This window comes from Vespula pensylvanica, chromosome 8 (assembly GCF_014466175.1).
Source record: "Vespula pensylvanica isolate Volc-1 chromosome 8, ASM1446617v1, whole genome shotgun sequence".
Lineage (NCBI taxonomy): Eukaryota > Metazoa > Arthropoda > Insecta > Hymenoptera > Vespidae > Vespula > Vespula pensylvanica.
Window position 1 is genome coordinate 8004649 of NC_057692.1, and position 13828 is coordinate 8018476.

A 13828-nucleotide genomic window follows, 5' to 3' on the forward strand; every position below is an offset into this window, starting at 1 on the left:
TTATTACATTTTATCATTGATAAACAAATATTAATATTAATAATATTCTATTTCATATGGAACACATAAAATATGATAAAGGTTGTTCATCATCCTTGATTTTATAATGGTTTGTATCAAGAATGAATTTAGGCATAATTCTTGATCAATTTTGATGAAAAAGATTTTATTTTAAAGATAAAGATTCAAGCAAAAGTTTGTTAAAAAGCTTTATCTTGTTTGAAAGAAATCGTGTTAAAAACGGTATTTTTTTCAAGTATATATACTTATATATTATTTTTATAATGATAAAAATATAAATTCATTTCCACACTATCTATAAGGTAGAACTTCCAACAGTATTCTTTTGTGGTTTTCCCTGTAGGAATGGTTCATTTGATATTGTTATTATTATAATAATATTATATAATATAATAATGATTAATGATAAGAAGAAGAAGAAGTAGAGAAAGAAATATATATATATATATATATATATATATATATATATTTATATGAAATAATATTTAATATATAAGTATTCTCTAATTATTATTTTTCACAAAATATTTGTCAAAATCGTATTTTTGGTCGCAAATTATATTTTACATCATTATGTATATATCAATTATATTTATTATTCTTTATGCATTTATATCGTAAAAATAAATGCGTTTTTCCTAGCACGTACTCATCAAAAGAAATCAATGAACATGAGAGACTGAAAGGTGTAAGTTCACACCTATTAATGCTACATACTTCATCACACTATTATTGTATACGTGTGAGAAAGCTATATATACACAAGTTATTCACTGATACGATAGACACATGGCAGAGATAGTTTTAATTCATATTTTGTCCATACTTGTCGCTGATCACATGCTTCGAGCGAAAGTTGATGAACAATCTTAAAACGTGAGATAATTTGCTTTGTTATTACAATCATAAATTAGGACATAAGAAAAATCACCATTTTCACATCCTTATCAGAATATGTATCTTATCATTTAGCAAAGATATTTAGGTTTTTGAGTTATGTTGATACGTGGATATATTCAAACTTGATTTGCGGTTTCCCTTAACTTATCGTTAGTATTGTTTTTTCCGTTGTCAATAAATTCTAAAACATATAAAAAGAGGATGGCACATAAATTGACCTCAGTATCTATGAAAAATAGTTGGCGTATTGTATCGTATAGTAGAGACAAAAGTTAAAATCAATGGTTATTTAGAAGTTTTGAAAATTTATCATCAAACAAGTATTTCATTTCGTTGAAATAAGAAAGAAAATATATTACAGTTATAACATTATTATAAAAGAATAATTAAAATTTTCTACTTCTTTATTTTTAATAATTGACTAGAAATAAAAAAACATCGACCATCTCCAAGTTCTTATCTAATAGTTTAGTAAGAAAACAGTAAGTAGAAAACGTTTTAAATATAATTATTGTATATAGCTTTATAACCTTCAAAAAGAATACTTTTCTCAAAAATTTCGTTTACAATTATATTAATATCTACTATAAGCAAAAATATATATTGGTACATGATATTTGTTAATGATAGAATAGAAATATATTGTTAAAAATTTTCTTTTTTATTTTTTACCGACTGTTCTCACGATAGATCACATTCACGTATATTTTTATTACGAATGTGTAGATGGCGCAGAGTGTTAACAAAAAAGTATGCATAGTTGGCGCAGGCGCAGCTGGCTTATGTGCGGCCAGACATTTGGCGGGAGATACGAATATCGAAACGACGGTATTCGAACAAACTGGTGACATTGGTGGTACTTGGGTATATAATGATCGAATTGGTTTAAACGAAAATGGTTTACCAATTCATTCGAGCATGTATCAGAATTTAAGGTTGTCAAATAATATATCTCGTTTTATTATTATTATCATTATTATTATTATTATCAACGATATATACAAAGTAATTTTTTTAGAACAAATTTACCTGCAAAAATCATGAATTTTCCTGATTATATAAGAATGAATGCAGAAGAACCATGTTGTATATCTCATAATGAAATTTTATCTTATTTACATAATTACACAGAATACTTTCAACTACGTAGGTACATACAGGTGATCGATCATATATTATTTTCTTTTTAACGTATATAAAATTTTTCAAAAACTCGAAACATTGAATATTGTTATATACATATATATATAATTACTGTAGTTTTACGTAAAAGTTGAAAATATACGTCCAATTAAATTGGATAATAGCAACGAGGAGAAATGGTTGGTACGTGTTAAACATTTAAGTACTCAACGTACGGAGGAACATCGATTCGACGCAGTTATGATTTGTAATGGGTACATTTTATTTTCTATATCATTTTTATAGGAACTTTTTATAGAAGCACTTAATCGTTTGTTTTGTCTTCTATTTTTTCAGACATTATTTCGAACCATATATGCCTGCTATAAAAGGTATGGACACTTTTCCAGGTATAGTGACGCATAGTCATTCATACAGAAAACCAGAAGAATTTAAAGATAAAATTGTATTAATTTTGGGTGCTGCATCTTCTGGTGTCGATATTGGAATTGATTTAACTGATCATTCCTCTACCGTTTATTTGAGTCATAATCAAGAAAGGTATTAAAATTATTAATTTTATTTTTTTTTGTATATACATATACATATATATATATATATGTGTGTGTGTGTATATATATTTTTTCTTTTATTTACATGTATAGATTCACGAGCGTATTTCCACCTAACATGATACAAGTCGTTGGAGTTGACAGATTGGAAGGAACGAAATGTTTCCTGAAAGATGGAACTTCTGTTAACATTGACGTATTTCTTTATTGTACTGGATACCAATACAGTTTTCCTTTCTTAGACGAAAGTTGTGACGTCAGAGTCGATGATAATTACGTAACGCCGTTGTATAAGCATCTTATTAATATAGAACATCAAACAATGGCTATTATTGGTATACCTTCTCAAATTGTACCTTTTCCTATGTTTCATATGCAGGTATAAATATCTATTTCTCTAAAGATATTTTTCATATTTTTTTTCTCTTTCTTTTTTTTTTTTTATTTTAATAATAATGTTGTTATCTTTTAATTCAACATTTGCAATCAGTCGAAAGAAGAACGTATAAAAGAAAAAAGAATTTTTTCTATAGATACAATATTTCTTGAGTCTTTTAAAAAATCGTCTTGTTTTACCTTCGAAATCTCAAATGCTCGAAGATTCGAAATTGAAAGCCTCGAAGAAAAGACACGCACATAAGATGATGACCGAGCAATGGGAATATAACGATTCGTTGGCAGACGCAGGCGGATTTGATCGACTTCCACAATTTTATAAAGCTGGTTATGTTGCATGGCATTCACAGAGAAAGGCTAATCTTTTGCGTTATAAATACGCTAAGTTTGTTATATCCGAGGATGGGAAAAATGTGGAACTCGCTTTATCTAATTGACAATATTAAAGAATCGTAAAATTATGCGTATGTGTATATATATATATATATATGAATATATATAATATAAAATAATATAATACATATATAAATATATATATAATATAATATATATAAATATATAAATATATATAATATAATACATATATATACGTATATAATTTATAATATGTATATATATTTATAAAGCACCAATAACTTTGGTAAATATGTGTATCAATAAATATATTCTTTGAGATCATCGACATAGATAATAGTATTTTATTTTACTTTCATCAAATTTCGTATTAATCCTTTTCAATTTGTTTCTTTATCCAATCACGAAGTAGAATAGCATCAGTATAAACACCTGGCTTACCTGCTTCTGCACATCCATCACCCCATGATGTTACACCGATTAAAACATGATCCATGTTGACTATTGGTCCACCTGAATCACCCTAAGTGTAAACAATATAACACATTATAATTATCGTTCGAATACTCCTACTTAACTAAAATTATTATATTATTATTCTTACTTTACAAGCATCCTTTCCTCCATTACGAAATCCATAACATACTTGAGTCTCAACTATTTTTTGTTCATTTGCATAATCTTTTTCACATTCGTCTCTCTGTACTTTTGGTAATAAAACAAATTGTAATTGTCTCGAGAGAACCGGATCAAAATCCTTGTAATTATAAATCATATTGAACATTATTAGGAATATTTATAAACAATTGGATGTATCGAACGAAATGTTTATTGTTACTGTTTTCTTACCAGGAAATATCCCCAACCAGCTATCAAGCCAAAATCACTGTCAGTCGATTCATTCTTCGCTATTGTTAATGACTGTGTACTATTATCATACTTGAAAGGTGGGTTCACTTTTAACACCGCGATATCGTAATCGTTTGTATCAGGATTATAATTTTCATGCACAGTTATTTTCGTCACATTATGAATGATACCACCTTCGTCTTCGTAAGAAGATCCGCTACGAACTTGGACATCGTGTATACGTCCGACGACTCTACAAGTGAATATTTATTTTAATATGTCTTCTTTTATTTATTTATTTATTTATTTATTTATTTATTTATTTATGTCATTATTCAAACTTACTCTTGGGCACAATGTCCCGCTGTTACAACCGAATATTCGTCGAGAATACCACCACCACACATGTGTTGTCCTTTCAGCATGATCGAGATCTAAATGAAATTATTCGATTAATGAATCAATCAAATTAACAATGTTTTTGTTTATACATTTTAATGTTTGTTTATAATACTTTTATTAAGTTTATGATATCTTACCATGAATGGAATTGACGTAATATTTATAAATGCACCTCCAACAATTCTATTCGCTGATCGAAGATTCATTTTCTATTAGTAATATAAAATTGTAATATATACAAAAGTATGTTTTACGATTTATTGCTGTTATTATTACGAAGAAGAGAGAAAGACTCGAAGCGTTTAAATGATATTTTTTTAAAGAAGCTCCGATGGATTTTAATATTGTTTTAAAGCATAAGCAAATTTATACAAAAATATTATCTTTTTCTTGATAGTTATATACTTTCAGTAAACAATTTTAGCGATAAAATTACAATATTTTGACGACAATAACCCTGACGTTGCTTTTTTTCCTCAAAATGTGACCTTTAACAATTCTTAAGTTTGATAACAATAATATGTATAATTTCGATCTTTTTTACAAGTAGTTGATTTGAATTCGATAAAACTGTAGTAACGTATTATCGAAACTTATTTATCATTGTAATTATTGTTTTCATATATATCTATATAATTGTTTATATAATCTACAAACATATAAATGCACTTTTTTTATTAATTTAAAGAGAAAATTAATTATTATGATTATAATAAATCCTACCGTTTTCAGATTTGTCCTAAAGATGTCGGTTTAGGTTACATTACGATCAAATCGAAAAGTTAAAATACAATTTTTTAATGTCGTAAATAAATAAAAATAAATAGATATTATTGAACGAATGACACGATTATGTATTAGAAGCAATAAATATTACGATAAAATAATCAAAAATTTCCAACGTAAAGAAGAAAGAAAACTGTGAAATATTTCAAAAAGATAACGTATACTTATTTGCTAACAAAAAAAGAAAAAAGAAAAGAAGAGAAAAGAACAAAAAAATATAAGATAAATTATTTGAAAGTATATATTATTTAGATCACATTTTACGTGATATTTATTAAAAAATATTCAAATAGGAATATAGGAAGGATCGTCTAACGTTTAAGAAGAAGAAGAACAAGAAGAAGAAGAAGAAGAAGAAGAAAGGACGACGGTTGGTCGAATGACGACATTTTAGTATAAGTTTTGGTCGAAGGGTGGCGGTGATGTAGTTGAACCACCGTCGACGAAACTACCCTCAGTCTGAAAGACACCGCGGAGCTTCGCGGACGCGCGCGCGCCCCCTTCTCGTGTGTGTGTGTGCTGTGTGCGCGCGCGTGCGTGCGTGCATGCGTACGTACGTGTGTGCGTGCGAAACAGGCTACAAGGGAAGAAAAAGAGAAGAAGAAGGGGAAATGAAAGAAGAGAGATAGGATTGTTACAGAGAATAAGACATTTGACGTAATGCGCAAATAACGCGTGTATTTTCATTCGCGTGAAAAAACGTACGAGACAAATTTTTATCTTCGTGTTAGAAAATCTTTTACGTGTGAGAGAGATGGAAAGGAGAGGTTCTAAATTGCTAAAGAAAACAATATTTGGGGATTAGAAAAGGGAACAAAGAGATACGACGTTTATCGTGGCCTCTAGGTCGAGACAGAAAGAAATAGCAAAGGAGAGAGAGAGAGAGAGAGAGAGAGGGAGGGAAGGAGGGAGGGAGGGCGAAAAGAGGGTCAGAGTCAGCGATCTCTTTTGATCGTTTGCCAGGAACTCTTCCGAGTGACATAACGCGCGAGCATAGCAAAGGAATCACACGTTCGTACTCGAACCTTCTTCGGTAATCTCTTTGTAAACGAAAGAAAGAGAGAGAGAGAGAGAGAGAGAGAGAGAGAGAGAGAGAGAGAGAGAGAGAGAGAGAGAAAGAGAAAGAGAGAGATAAATAGAAATAGATAAAATAATACGAAGAATGAACAGTGAAGAAAAAAAGGATAAATTATATCGGTAAGATTCTCCTCTCACCCGTCGTCATTTTTCTTTTCTTCCTTAAAAATTTTTAGTTGATCTACATCTGTCTCTCTTCTACTCTCTGTTGTCCAATGAACAACTATCATTACCAGGATCGAACGTCACACGCGATCGCGTAACCGCGTGGAATTGGCTACTAAATTCGCGCGATTGAATCGAGCGTGATGATTGGTTATTCGTTAATCGTCGTCATTGTCATTGGTGCGTTTTCTCTTTCGACTAAGTATTAATCACTTTTGACGGGATCGTATGTAGTACGTAGTACGAGAAGAAGAAAAAAAAAAAAGAGAATTTCCTCGTCGGTTTTTCCTATCGAAACGATCAATTTTGTGGAAATCAAGAAGATCGACAGTCTTTCTCTACCGAACGGATGGACTTGGAAAAATCGAAGACGAACGGATGACGACGTGAACAATGGTAAGTCCAATGAGTTACAAGAGAGGGTTCGCCATTTTAACTTTCTTTATCTTTTCGACAATACGATTTTACGTTTCGCGTCCTTTATATTCTATATTTATAATGTAAAAAATATTCTATATACATTTTTCATTGATGCGTAGCTAAATTTTGTAAACGAGAATTACTTCGAAATCTTCGTCGTTTACGGCCAATGTAAATTTGAGGTTACGCTTTGCCAACATCGTTGAAATTTGAAGTTCTTAGAATAGCGCCAAATGTTGTACCGTTTTATATTCTAATGCGTAAAATTTCAATCTTTTGTCTTTGATTCAATATTATGACGTACGCTGTACGTGTCTACATACATACGTACATACATACATACATACATACATACTTATATATATATATATATATATATATATATATATATATATATATAAAACCATGTGAATGAAATTTCGTTAGCAAATATCGATCTTTTTTGTCTTTTTTTTTTTTTCTTTTTCTCCTCCAACGTTTCATTGAGCTTATCGAGATATAACTTGTCAAAATAACAATGGTATTTTAACATTCTAATTCGAGACAATTTCGTCATACTATTTCGAAACATCAAACATCTCAAACAGAGAAATCTCAAACAGAGAAGTATGCATTTAAATGGTTTTAAGTATTACAATAGAATACGTCGATCTTCGTAATGAATAAATTCGTTGTTAATGGAACATTTTTGTGCATATATGCCAAGACAAAATATAGGGAGAGAGAAAGAGAGAGGAAGAAGAGGTTAGGCTTTTAGTGCGCGCGAAGTTCTTTGCTATGTTTATCAAAGCGACAACAGAACGCTCTTAAAAGTACGAACTTTTTGTTGCCGCATTTATGAGAGATTGAAAAGAAAAGGAAAATAAAAAGAATAGAAAGAGAGGAAAGTATAATAAAAAAAAAAAAAAAGAAAATAATAATAATAATAATAATAAAATAGAAAGAGAATAAACGAGCTCACGCGATTCTAGAATCGATCCCTTGCATTTGTGAGAGAGTATATGTACGTGTAAATGTTATACTATATTGCGTGCGTGTGTACATGCCTATATGTGAGACTGTAATCCGATTGTCGCGAAGCGAGTCGAACGTGTACATACGATTGTTGAGAGAGCGTGTTAAAAACGATTGGCTTTTTATTTAAGTATACGCAAAGCTTAGGCTAGTTAGATCGTCCGAGCTTAATCTTCTTATTTCCCGTTTTAGAAATTAGAATTTAATGTTATTTTCTCTCTTGTGCGTACGCGTGCGCACATACACATATATACATATACACATAGACACAGAAAGAGGGGGAAGAGAAAAAGGTAACACGTACATACACATATTCACAAATGTACACCCATATGTGTAGATACATACATTTACGTTTCGTAAAATCCTCTCTGTACCGTTCCGTTTCTCTTCGATCCAACATGCGTACTGGTCGTTCTATTTATTTCTCCCACGTTTTGGCAGTAAACTCGAAAGCATAGGCGTACGAATGAAACGAATTTGTCGTTGTTGAAATTATTATTATATTTCTCATTTTTGTTTCCTTTTTTTTTGTTCTTTGCTTTCTTCTTTTTTTATTTTTCATTTTCATTTTCATTTACATTTACATTTTTAAACCTTCGTATCACGTAAAAATTTAAAAGGACGAAGGACACGAGCATTATTACTCTGTAAAAATGTATGAATTTCATTCATTCGTTTGTTCATTCATTCATTCATTCATTCATTCATTCATTCATTCATTCACTTATTTACTTACATATTTATTATTACTGTTTATTTTATCCACGTTTTTATCCAAATTTTCATTCCAATTCTAACAAGCCAAATAATGAAAGTTACTGCGATTTATTTACTACTTTCCTCTACGTAAGATACTCGAACAGATATTCGCTTGACACCATTCTTCGTTTATTCAATTATTTCGACGTTGTGCAAAACTCATTTGCACTTTGGTCGATAGTATGGCCTTCGTTCAATGCATAAAATATTCATGTCGCTATCTATCTATATTTGTATTACCATCGTACCGATCGTCTACGCGTTTACTGTTCTTTGCAATGTGTATATATGTATGTCTGTTTACACATTGATGTACGATTATAATATTCATTATTATAATTATTATTATTGCTGTTTTTGTTAATATTATTGTTGTTGTTGTTATTATTATTATTATTATTATTATTATTATTATTATTATTATTATTATTATTATTATTATTATTATTATTAGATCATTCATTCGATTTTCTTTCATAATTGAACTTATTCATCTTATTACTTTCATTCGATAATCCTTTCACGTTTCTTTCATTTCTTATTCATTCTTCTACACTTTTTTTTTTTGATTTACTTATTTATCTATCTTTATAAATTTTATAATTACTCGTAACAGTATTAAGTTCGTTTATTTTCAAGAACAACTCACTTCTAAGCACTTTGTAAGCATAACTTTAAGTAAGTACTTACTTTGCGGCTTTTCTTTCGGTTTAACTATCGTCAATTTGACTTTCTTTTTCTCATAAAATTGCTAGAGGTATTGGTAAATCGATCTCTCTTTTTGTCTTTCATTTTTTCTCTTTTCTGAAAATATTTACGGGGTGGCTTACGTTACATTTATTTATATAGGGCGAGTTGAAAGTGCTTAGGTGAGTCAAAAGTTTTTAGATAATTTTAAAAATCAATTACTTTTTAACGAGACTTTTTACACTTTTTTTGTTAGACTTGTAGTTTTACAATCTGAAAAAAAAATAGAGCTTAGAAAGTTTCGGAAAGAAGTAATTGATTTTTAAGATCACTTAGGAATTTTTGGCTCATCCTGTATTAGTTCTTTTTCATAAAATCTACATGTATACTCTTTCTATATAGATATCTTTTCTTTCGTTTATGAATTTAATTTCCCAGTCTTTCGTTTACTTTCAAATACAGCTAATTTTGACGTTTCATTTGTATCGAAAGGAACGTAAAATCACAGATTAAATCGCTATATTTTTCAGGAACAACTTTCGAATCTCGTTCGATGTAAAACCACTTCTATTTGTTTGATTAGATTTTTTTTTTAATTAATCTTTTGTAAAATATGAAAAAAAAAATATTTTTTATTTTTATTAATTAAATATTTTGTCAAATAAATAATCAGTATAAATATTTTGATTAATATTAATAATCTCAGGGTTGTGTAAGTATTGCGTCATATTACGTATTAATATTTTATTATAAATACTGATTATTTATTTATTTAAAATACTGATTCAATAAATAACAACCGATGCAAAAGGTGCATGTTACGTTAAAATATAAGGTAAATATAATGTTTAGTATCATCCAGTAGGACGGTTATATTAGTTAGTTAAACAACGAGACATCCTTTTTGGACATGTTTCCTCTTCAGTTAGCTCATACACTCGTGCAACTCGACTGTTTTGCTCCGTTGTAATCCGATTTGTATAAAACATGTTTCACTAAATGTTAATTAACCTTTTGAAGAGTAGATTTTCCTAGTTCTAAACTAATACTAAACTAATTTATGAGATGTTATACAATTAACGATGACAGTTTTACATGCAACAAGCATCCTTGCAAATAATAATTTTCTAAATACTAAGATCAAATGCATGTAGTTTATAAGGACAGTGATATTAGGCTAATTAGTAAATAATGTTGGAATTTTCAGTATTTTATATGGTATACAACATTTTTTTTTTACTAAAAATTCTTATATTATTTATTAACTGATTCAATAATAGAATATTTAGTTGTCTATTGCACTTTTTAGCTTTTGTTCAATTTAATAAAAAGAATAATTCTTTTATATATATCAAATTTTTATAAAAATGTTAGAAAATTATTTATAATAAATTTAATGAGCCAACACTTCTTCTTTATAAACAAAATATTTGTCCTCGAGTTTGACTACTTTTCTTTTAATTTATTTCGGCATGAAATTCAAAATTTACACATTTAATCTCGCATATTATTCGAAGGATTAATTATGATTATCATTGTTATTTTCTGCTTTGAATTAAAAAATGCTAAAAGAAAGAGGAAAAGCTTAAACAAATTTTTGGTCCTTGACGAAATATAATCAAGGGATACGTAATTCACAAGATAATAATGTATCACAATTTTCCATAAAAACACATTAGGAAGAGTTATCAAGTGAGACAAACCCTTGTACAGTTGCTCACACTCGTTGTGGTCAAATCTGGCACAAATGTTTCCCTTGGTAAGGCTATAATACTAACACCATTCGGATTCTAACATAAGTAACGTTATGAAGACAAAGATGTTGAAGAGCTTTTTCGTTTATGTCGTGCTAACTCGAAGACTTCGAAGAACACCTCCTATTTTACGAGATTATATATATAATCATTATATATATATTTTTTTTATTAATCCTCTGTAAACATATAACATTGAAGTATATTTCTTTCGGATCCTTTTTTTATCTTTTTTGTTAAAAAATTATCTAATTGTTCGTATATGATTTGTATAAGATAGATTAATGTTTGTTAAATATTAATTATAATATAATTAGTATAATGCAATGATAATATTAACCATCATAAGTTATATCATAAATTTTGAATTATATAAATTTGTAATATTTATCTAATATATTATTTCTATTTAGATTTTTATGAACATTACATTTGATGTATCTTTTTATTAATATATATAATAATATAGTAATAATAAATAATATAAGTTATGTCATAAATTTTGAATATTTGTGATACTCTCGATATATTTTGTCCAAATTCAAATTTGTTTCTTGTAATAATACAGTGATAATTACCGTTATATAAATTATACTATAAATTTCACATTGTATATGAAATGTCTTTTGAAGACATAAAAAGATGATGTAACACAGAACTCAAAATCGATTATCTATTATCGATCATTTAAACATTATTCGTATCAATGGATATATTTTGTAATTATTTTAGATGTTTAATTATCAAGAATGTACATATATCAACGATATTTATCAATCATCGATTTTCTATTCACTCACAAATCAACAAAATTTTTCATATAATTCGTATCGTGTCCACGCTGTTGATGGGAATGATGCTTTGTTTATTTTTCGTATTTTCTTTGTAACGATTATCGAATGAACGAACGAACAAACGAACGATCGTAACATCCGAAACGATCGTTACGTTGGTTTATTACAGTAGAGCTTACTTTTGGATATCGTTGGGAATGGATCACCAGGTATAAAGTCTATAATTACTTAACTATTGGTGCTTTGAATAGGATTATTTAATCGTTATATGAATGATTAAGCACGACGAGATTTCATGATGTACGTGAACATATCTTTATATTATCTATGTTGATATGTATGTGTCTTTATATATATATATATTTAAAAAAAATATTACGTCATTAAAATAATTAGAATTTTATTTGCTTAAGAAATTCAATATTTAAAATTGAAATTAATTAATGAAGTTAATTGAAAAAGATCTAAAAAGAAAAAAATATATATATGATAGGGAAAAGATATAGTATTACTTATACCACGCCATATAATTATCCTATATGTTAAATGTTAAGAGTTATATTTAAAATATATAAAAAAAATTTCGTATGCGAAGTAACAATTTTAAAATCCTTATAGAATGAAATAAAATGTAAAAAATAGAGATACGTAAATATTGCATGGTATTATAGAAGACTCATTTCACAGATATTGTCATACATTGATATATTTTGTTAATAAATCTTAGAGTAATCCTCTGTGATGTAACACTTTATCTTCGTTGTCCGTCGAGGGACAATCTGCTTACAGTATTTTCACGAGAATGGACTGACGTTCGATCGATCTCGCGACTAACTCTCACAGATAACTTCGTTAATAGTAATTGCAGGAGGGTTAATGCAACGATATCGTTGCCATTTAAAAGCCATTACCTTACTTACTCCATAGATACATAAAACATATATATGTACGCGTTTAGCAAGAGATGAAAGATGATGGATTATTGACCGAGATTATTTCCATGCTGACATGTTTATTTTATTTCATTTTCTTTTTTATTTAATAATTAATATTTCGACGATAGAAAAAATGAGTAAAGAAAAAAGAAAGGAAAAAAAAAAAATAAAATAAAATAAAAGAAAGAAAGAAAGATCAAAGAAATTTTTCATTAGCTAAACAAGCAAGATGGCTGATATCATTCTGTATTCCGATTATGCGTTTTTAATCTAATTAGAAAAACGTATTTAGTTAATTAATTCGACGGTGAGATTTAAAATCTGCTATTAGTTAAGAATTAAAATAAGAGAGAGACAGAGAGAGAGAGAGAGAGAGAGAGAGAGAGAGAGAGAGAGAGAGAGAGAGAGAGAGAGAAAGAAATGCGATAAAAGCAGATATCTCTCTGTGTGTAGCATATAAATAAATTCTCTCTGGGCACGGAAAGCAGCATGAGATGAGAAAATTTCCGGGTAAGATAATGAACACGTTTATTTAGAAAGAATCGTGATTTGCTCGTTAATCCATTAAAATAACTTTCGTGATTGAAATGAAACGCTCGATGTCGACTATATACGTTAAATCGACACACGATATAAAATATAACATTAAGAAACTTATTATTAATTATTATTGATATTCCAGCATCTCATTATTTTTCTTTTTTCTATTTTTTCTTTTTCTTATTTCTTCTTCTTCTTCTTTTTTTTTTTAAATTACTTAGATCTGATTTTATAGTATATTACTTAGGTGATATAAGAATTGATAGAGTTTCGAATGA

The 13828-nt window shown here is 28.5% G+C and overlaps 3 protein-coding genes across 25 annotated transcripts in view; 2 read left to right on the forward strand and 1 right to left on the reverse strand.

Annotated features, from left to right (window-relative positions):
* Positions 1–621: 621 nt before the first annotated feature.
* LOC122631288 (flavin-containing monooxygenase FMO GS-OX-like 2) lies at positions 622–3505 on the forward strand. 2 transcript variants are annotated; one of them, XM_043816806.1, is made up of 7 exons: positions 622–1403; positions 1648–1856; positions 1940–2081; positions 2182–2318; positions 2401–2604; positions 2709–2994; positions 3149–3505. In XM_043816806.1, the coding sequence occupies exons 2-7, from the start codon at positions 1648–1650 to the stop codon at positions 3446–3448; spliced, it is 1278 nt and encodes a 425-aa protein (XP_043672741.1). In that variant the 5' UTR covers positions 622–1403; the 3' UTR covers positions 3449–3505. The 2 variants fall into 2 exon arrangements, with proteins under 2 accessions (XP_043672741.1, XP_043672739.1); XM_043816804.1 differs by having other exon boundaries at positions 622–897.
* Positions 3506–3621: 116 nt separating this feature from the next.
* On the reverse strand, positions 3622–8531 carry LOC122631294 (trypsin 5G1-like). Of its 3 annotated transcripts, XM_043816817.1 has the most exons (6): positions 8427–8498; positions 4754–4825; positions 4560–4648; positions 4215–4467; positions 3970–4122; positions 3622–3888 (listed from the first exon to the last, which is right to left on the reverse strand). In XM_043816817.1, exons 2-6 carry the CDS (start codon positions 4820–4822, stop codon positions 3736–3738), a joined length of 717 nt encoding a protein of 238 aa, XP_043672752.1. In that variant the 5' UTR covers positions 4823–4825; positions 8427–8498; the 3' UTR covers positions 3622–3735. The 3 variants fall into 3 exon arrangements, with proteins under 3 accessions (XP_043672752.1, XP_043672751.1, XP_043672753.1); XM_043816816.1 differs by lacking the exon at positions 8427–8498 and having other exon boundaries at positions 3625–3888; positions 4754–4940; XM_043816818.1 differs by lacking the exon at positions 4754–4825 and having other exon boundaries at positions 3627–3888; positions 8427–8531.
* Positions 5848–13828, forward strand: part of LOC122631285 (glutamate-gated chloride channel) — a 94762-nt gene continuing 86781 nt past the window's right edge. For 11 of the 20 annotated variants that reach the window (XM_043816778.1, XM_043816779.1, XM_043816781.1 and 8 more), the window contains exon 1: positions 5849–7040. The gene's annotated coding sequence lies outside the window, so the exon portion shown is untranslated. Of the gene's footprint in view, positions 7041–13828 lie in introns of all 20 variants that reach the window. The other 9 variants (XM_043816789.1, XM_043816790.1, XM_043816791.1 and 6 more) reach the window with 3 other exon arrangements.

Excerpts from the sequence above, each read along its gene's own strand:
- LOC122631288 (XM_043816806.1), top strand. The coding sequence starts at position 1,648 with ATGGCGCAGAGTGTTAACAAAAAAGTATGCATAGTTGGCGCAGGCGCA. Across the intron at positions 2,319-2,400 it reads GCAGTTATGATTTGTAATGG|ACATTATTTCGAACCATATA; the intron begins GTACATTTTATT and ends CTATTTTTTCAG. Across the intron at positions 2,605-2,708 it reads TTGAGTCATAATCAAGAAAG|ATTCACGAGCGTATTTCCAC; the intron begins GTATTAAAATTA and ends TTACATGTATAG.
- LOC122631294 (XM_043816817.1), bottom strand. The coding sequence starts at position 4,822 with ATGAATCTTCGATCAGCGAATAGAATTGTTGGAGGTGCATTTATAAAT. Across the intron at positions 4,123-4,214 it reads CTGGTTGGGGATATTTCCTG|GATTTTGATCCGGTTCTCTC; the intron begins GTAAGAAAACAG and ends TATAATTACAAG. Across the intron at positions 3,889-3,969 it reads GAGGAAAGGATGCTTGTAAA|GGTGATTCAGGTGGACCAAT; the intron begins GTAAGAATAATA and ends GTTTACACTTAG.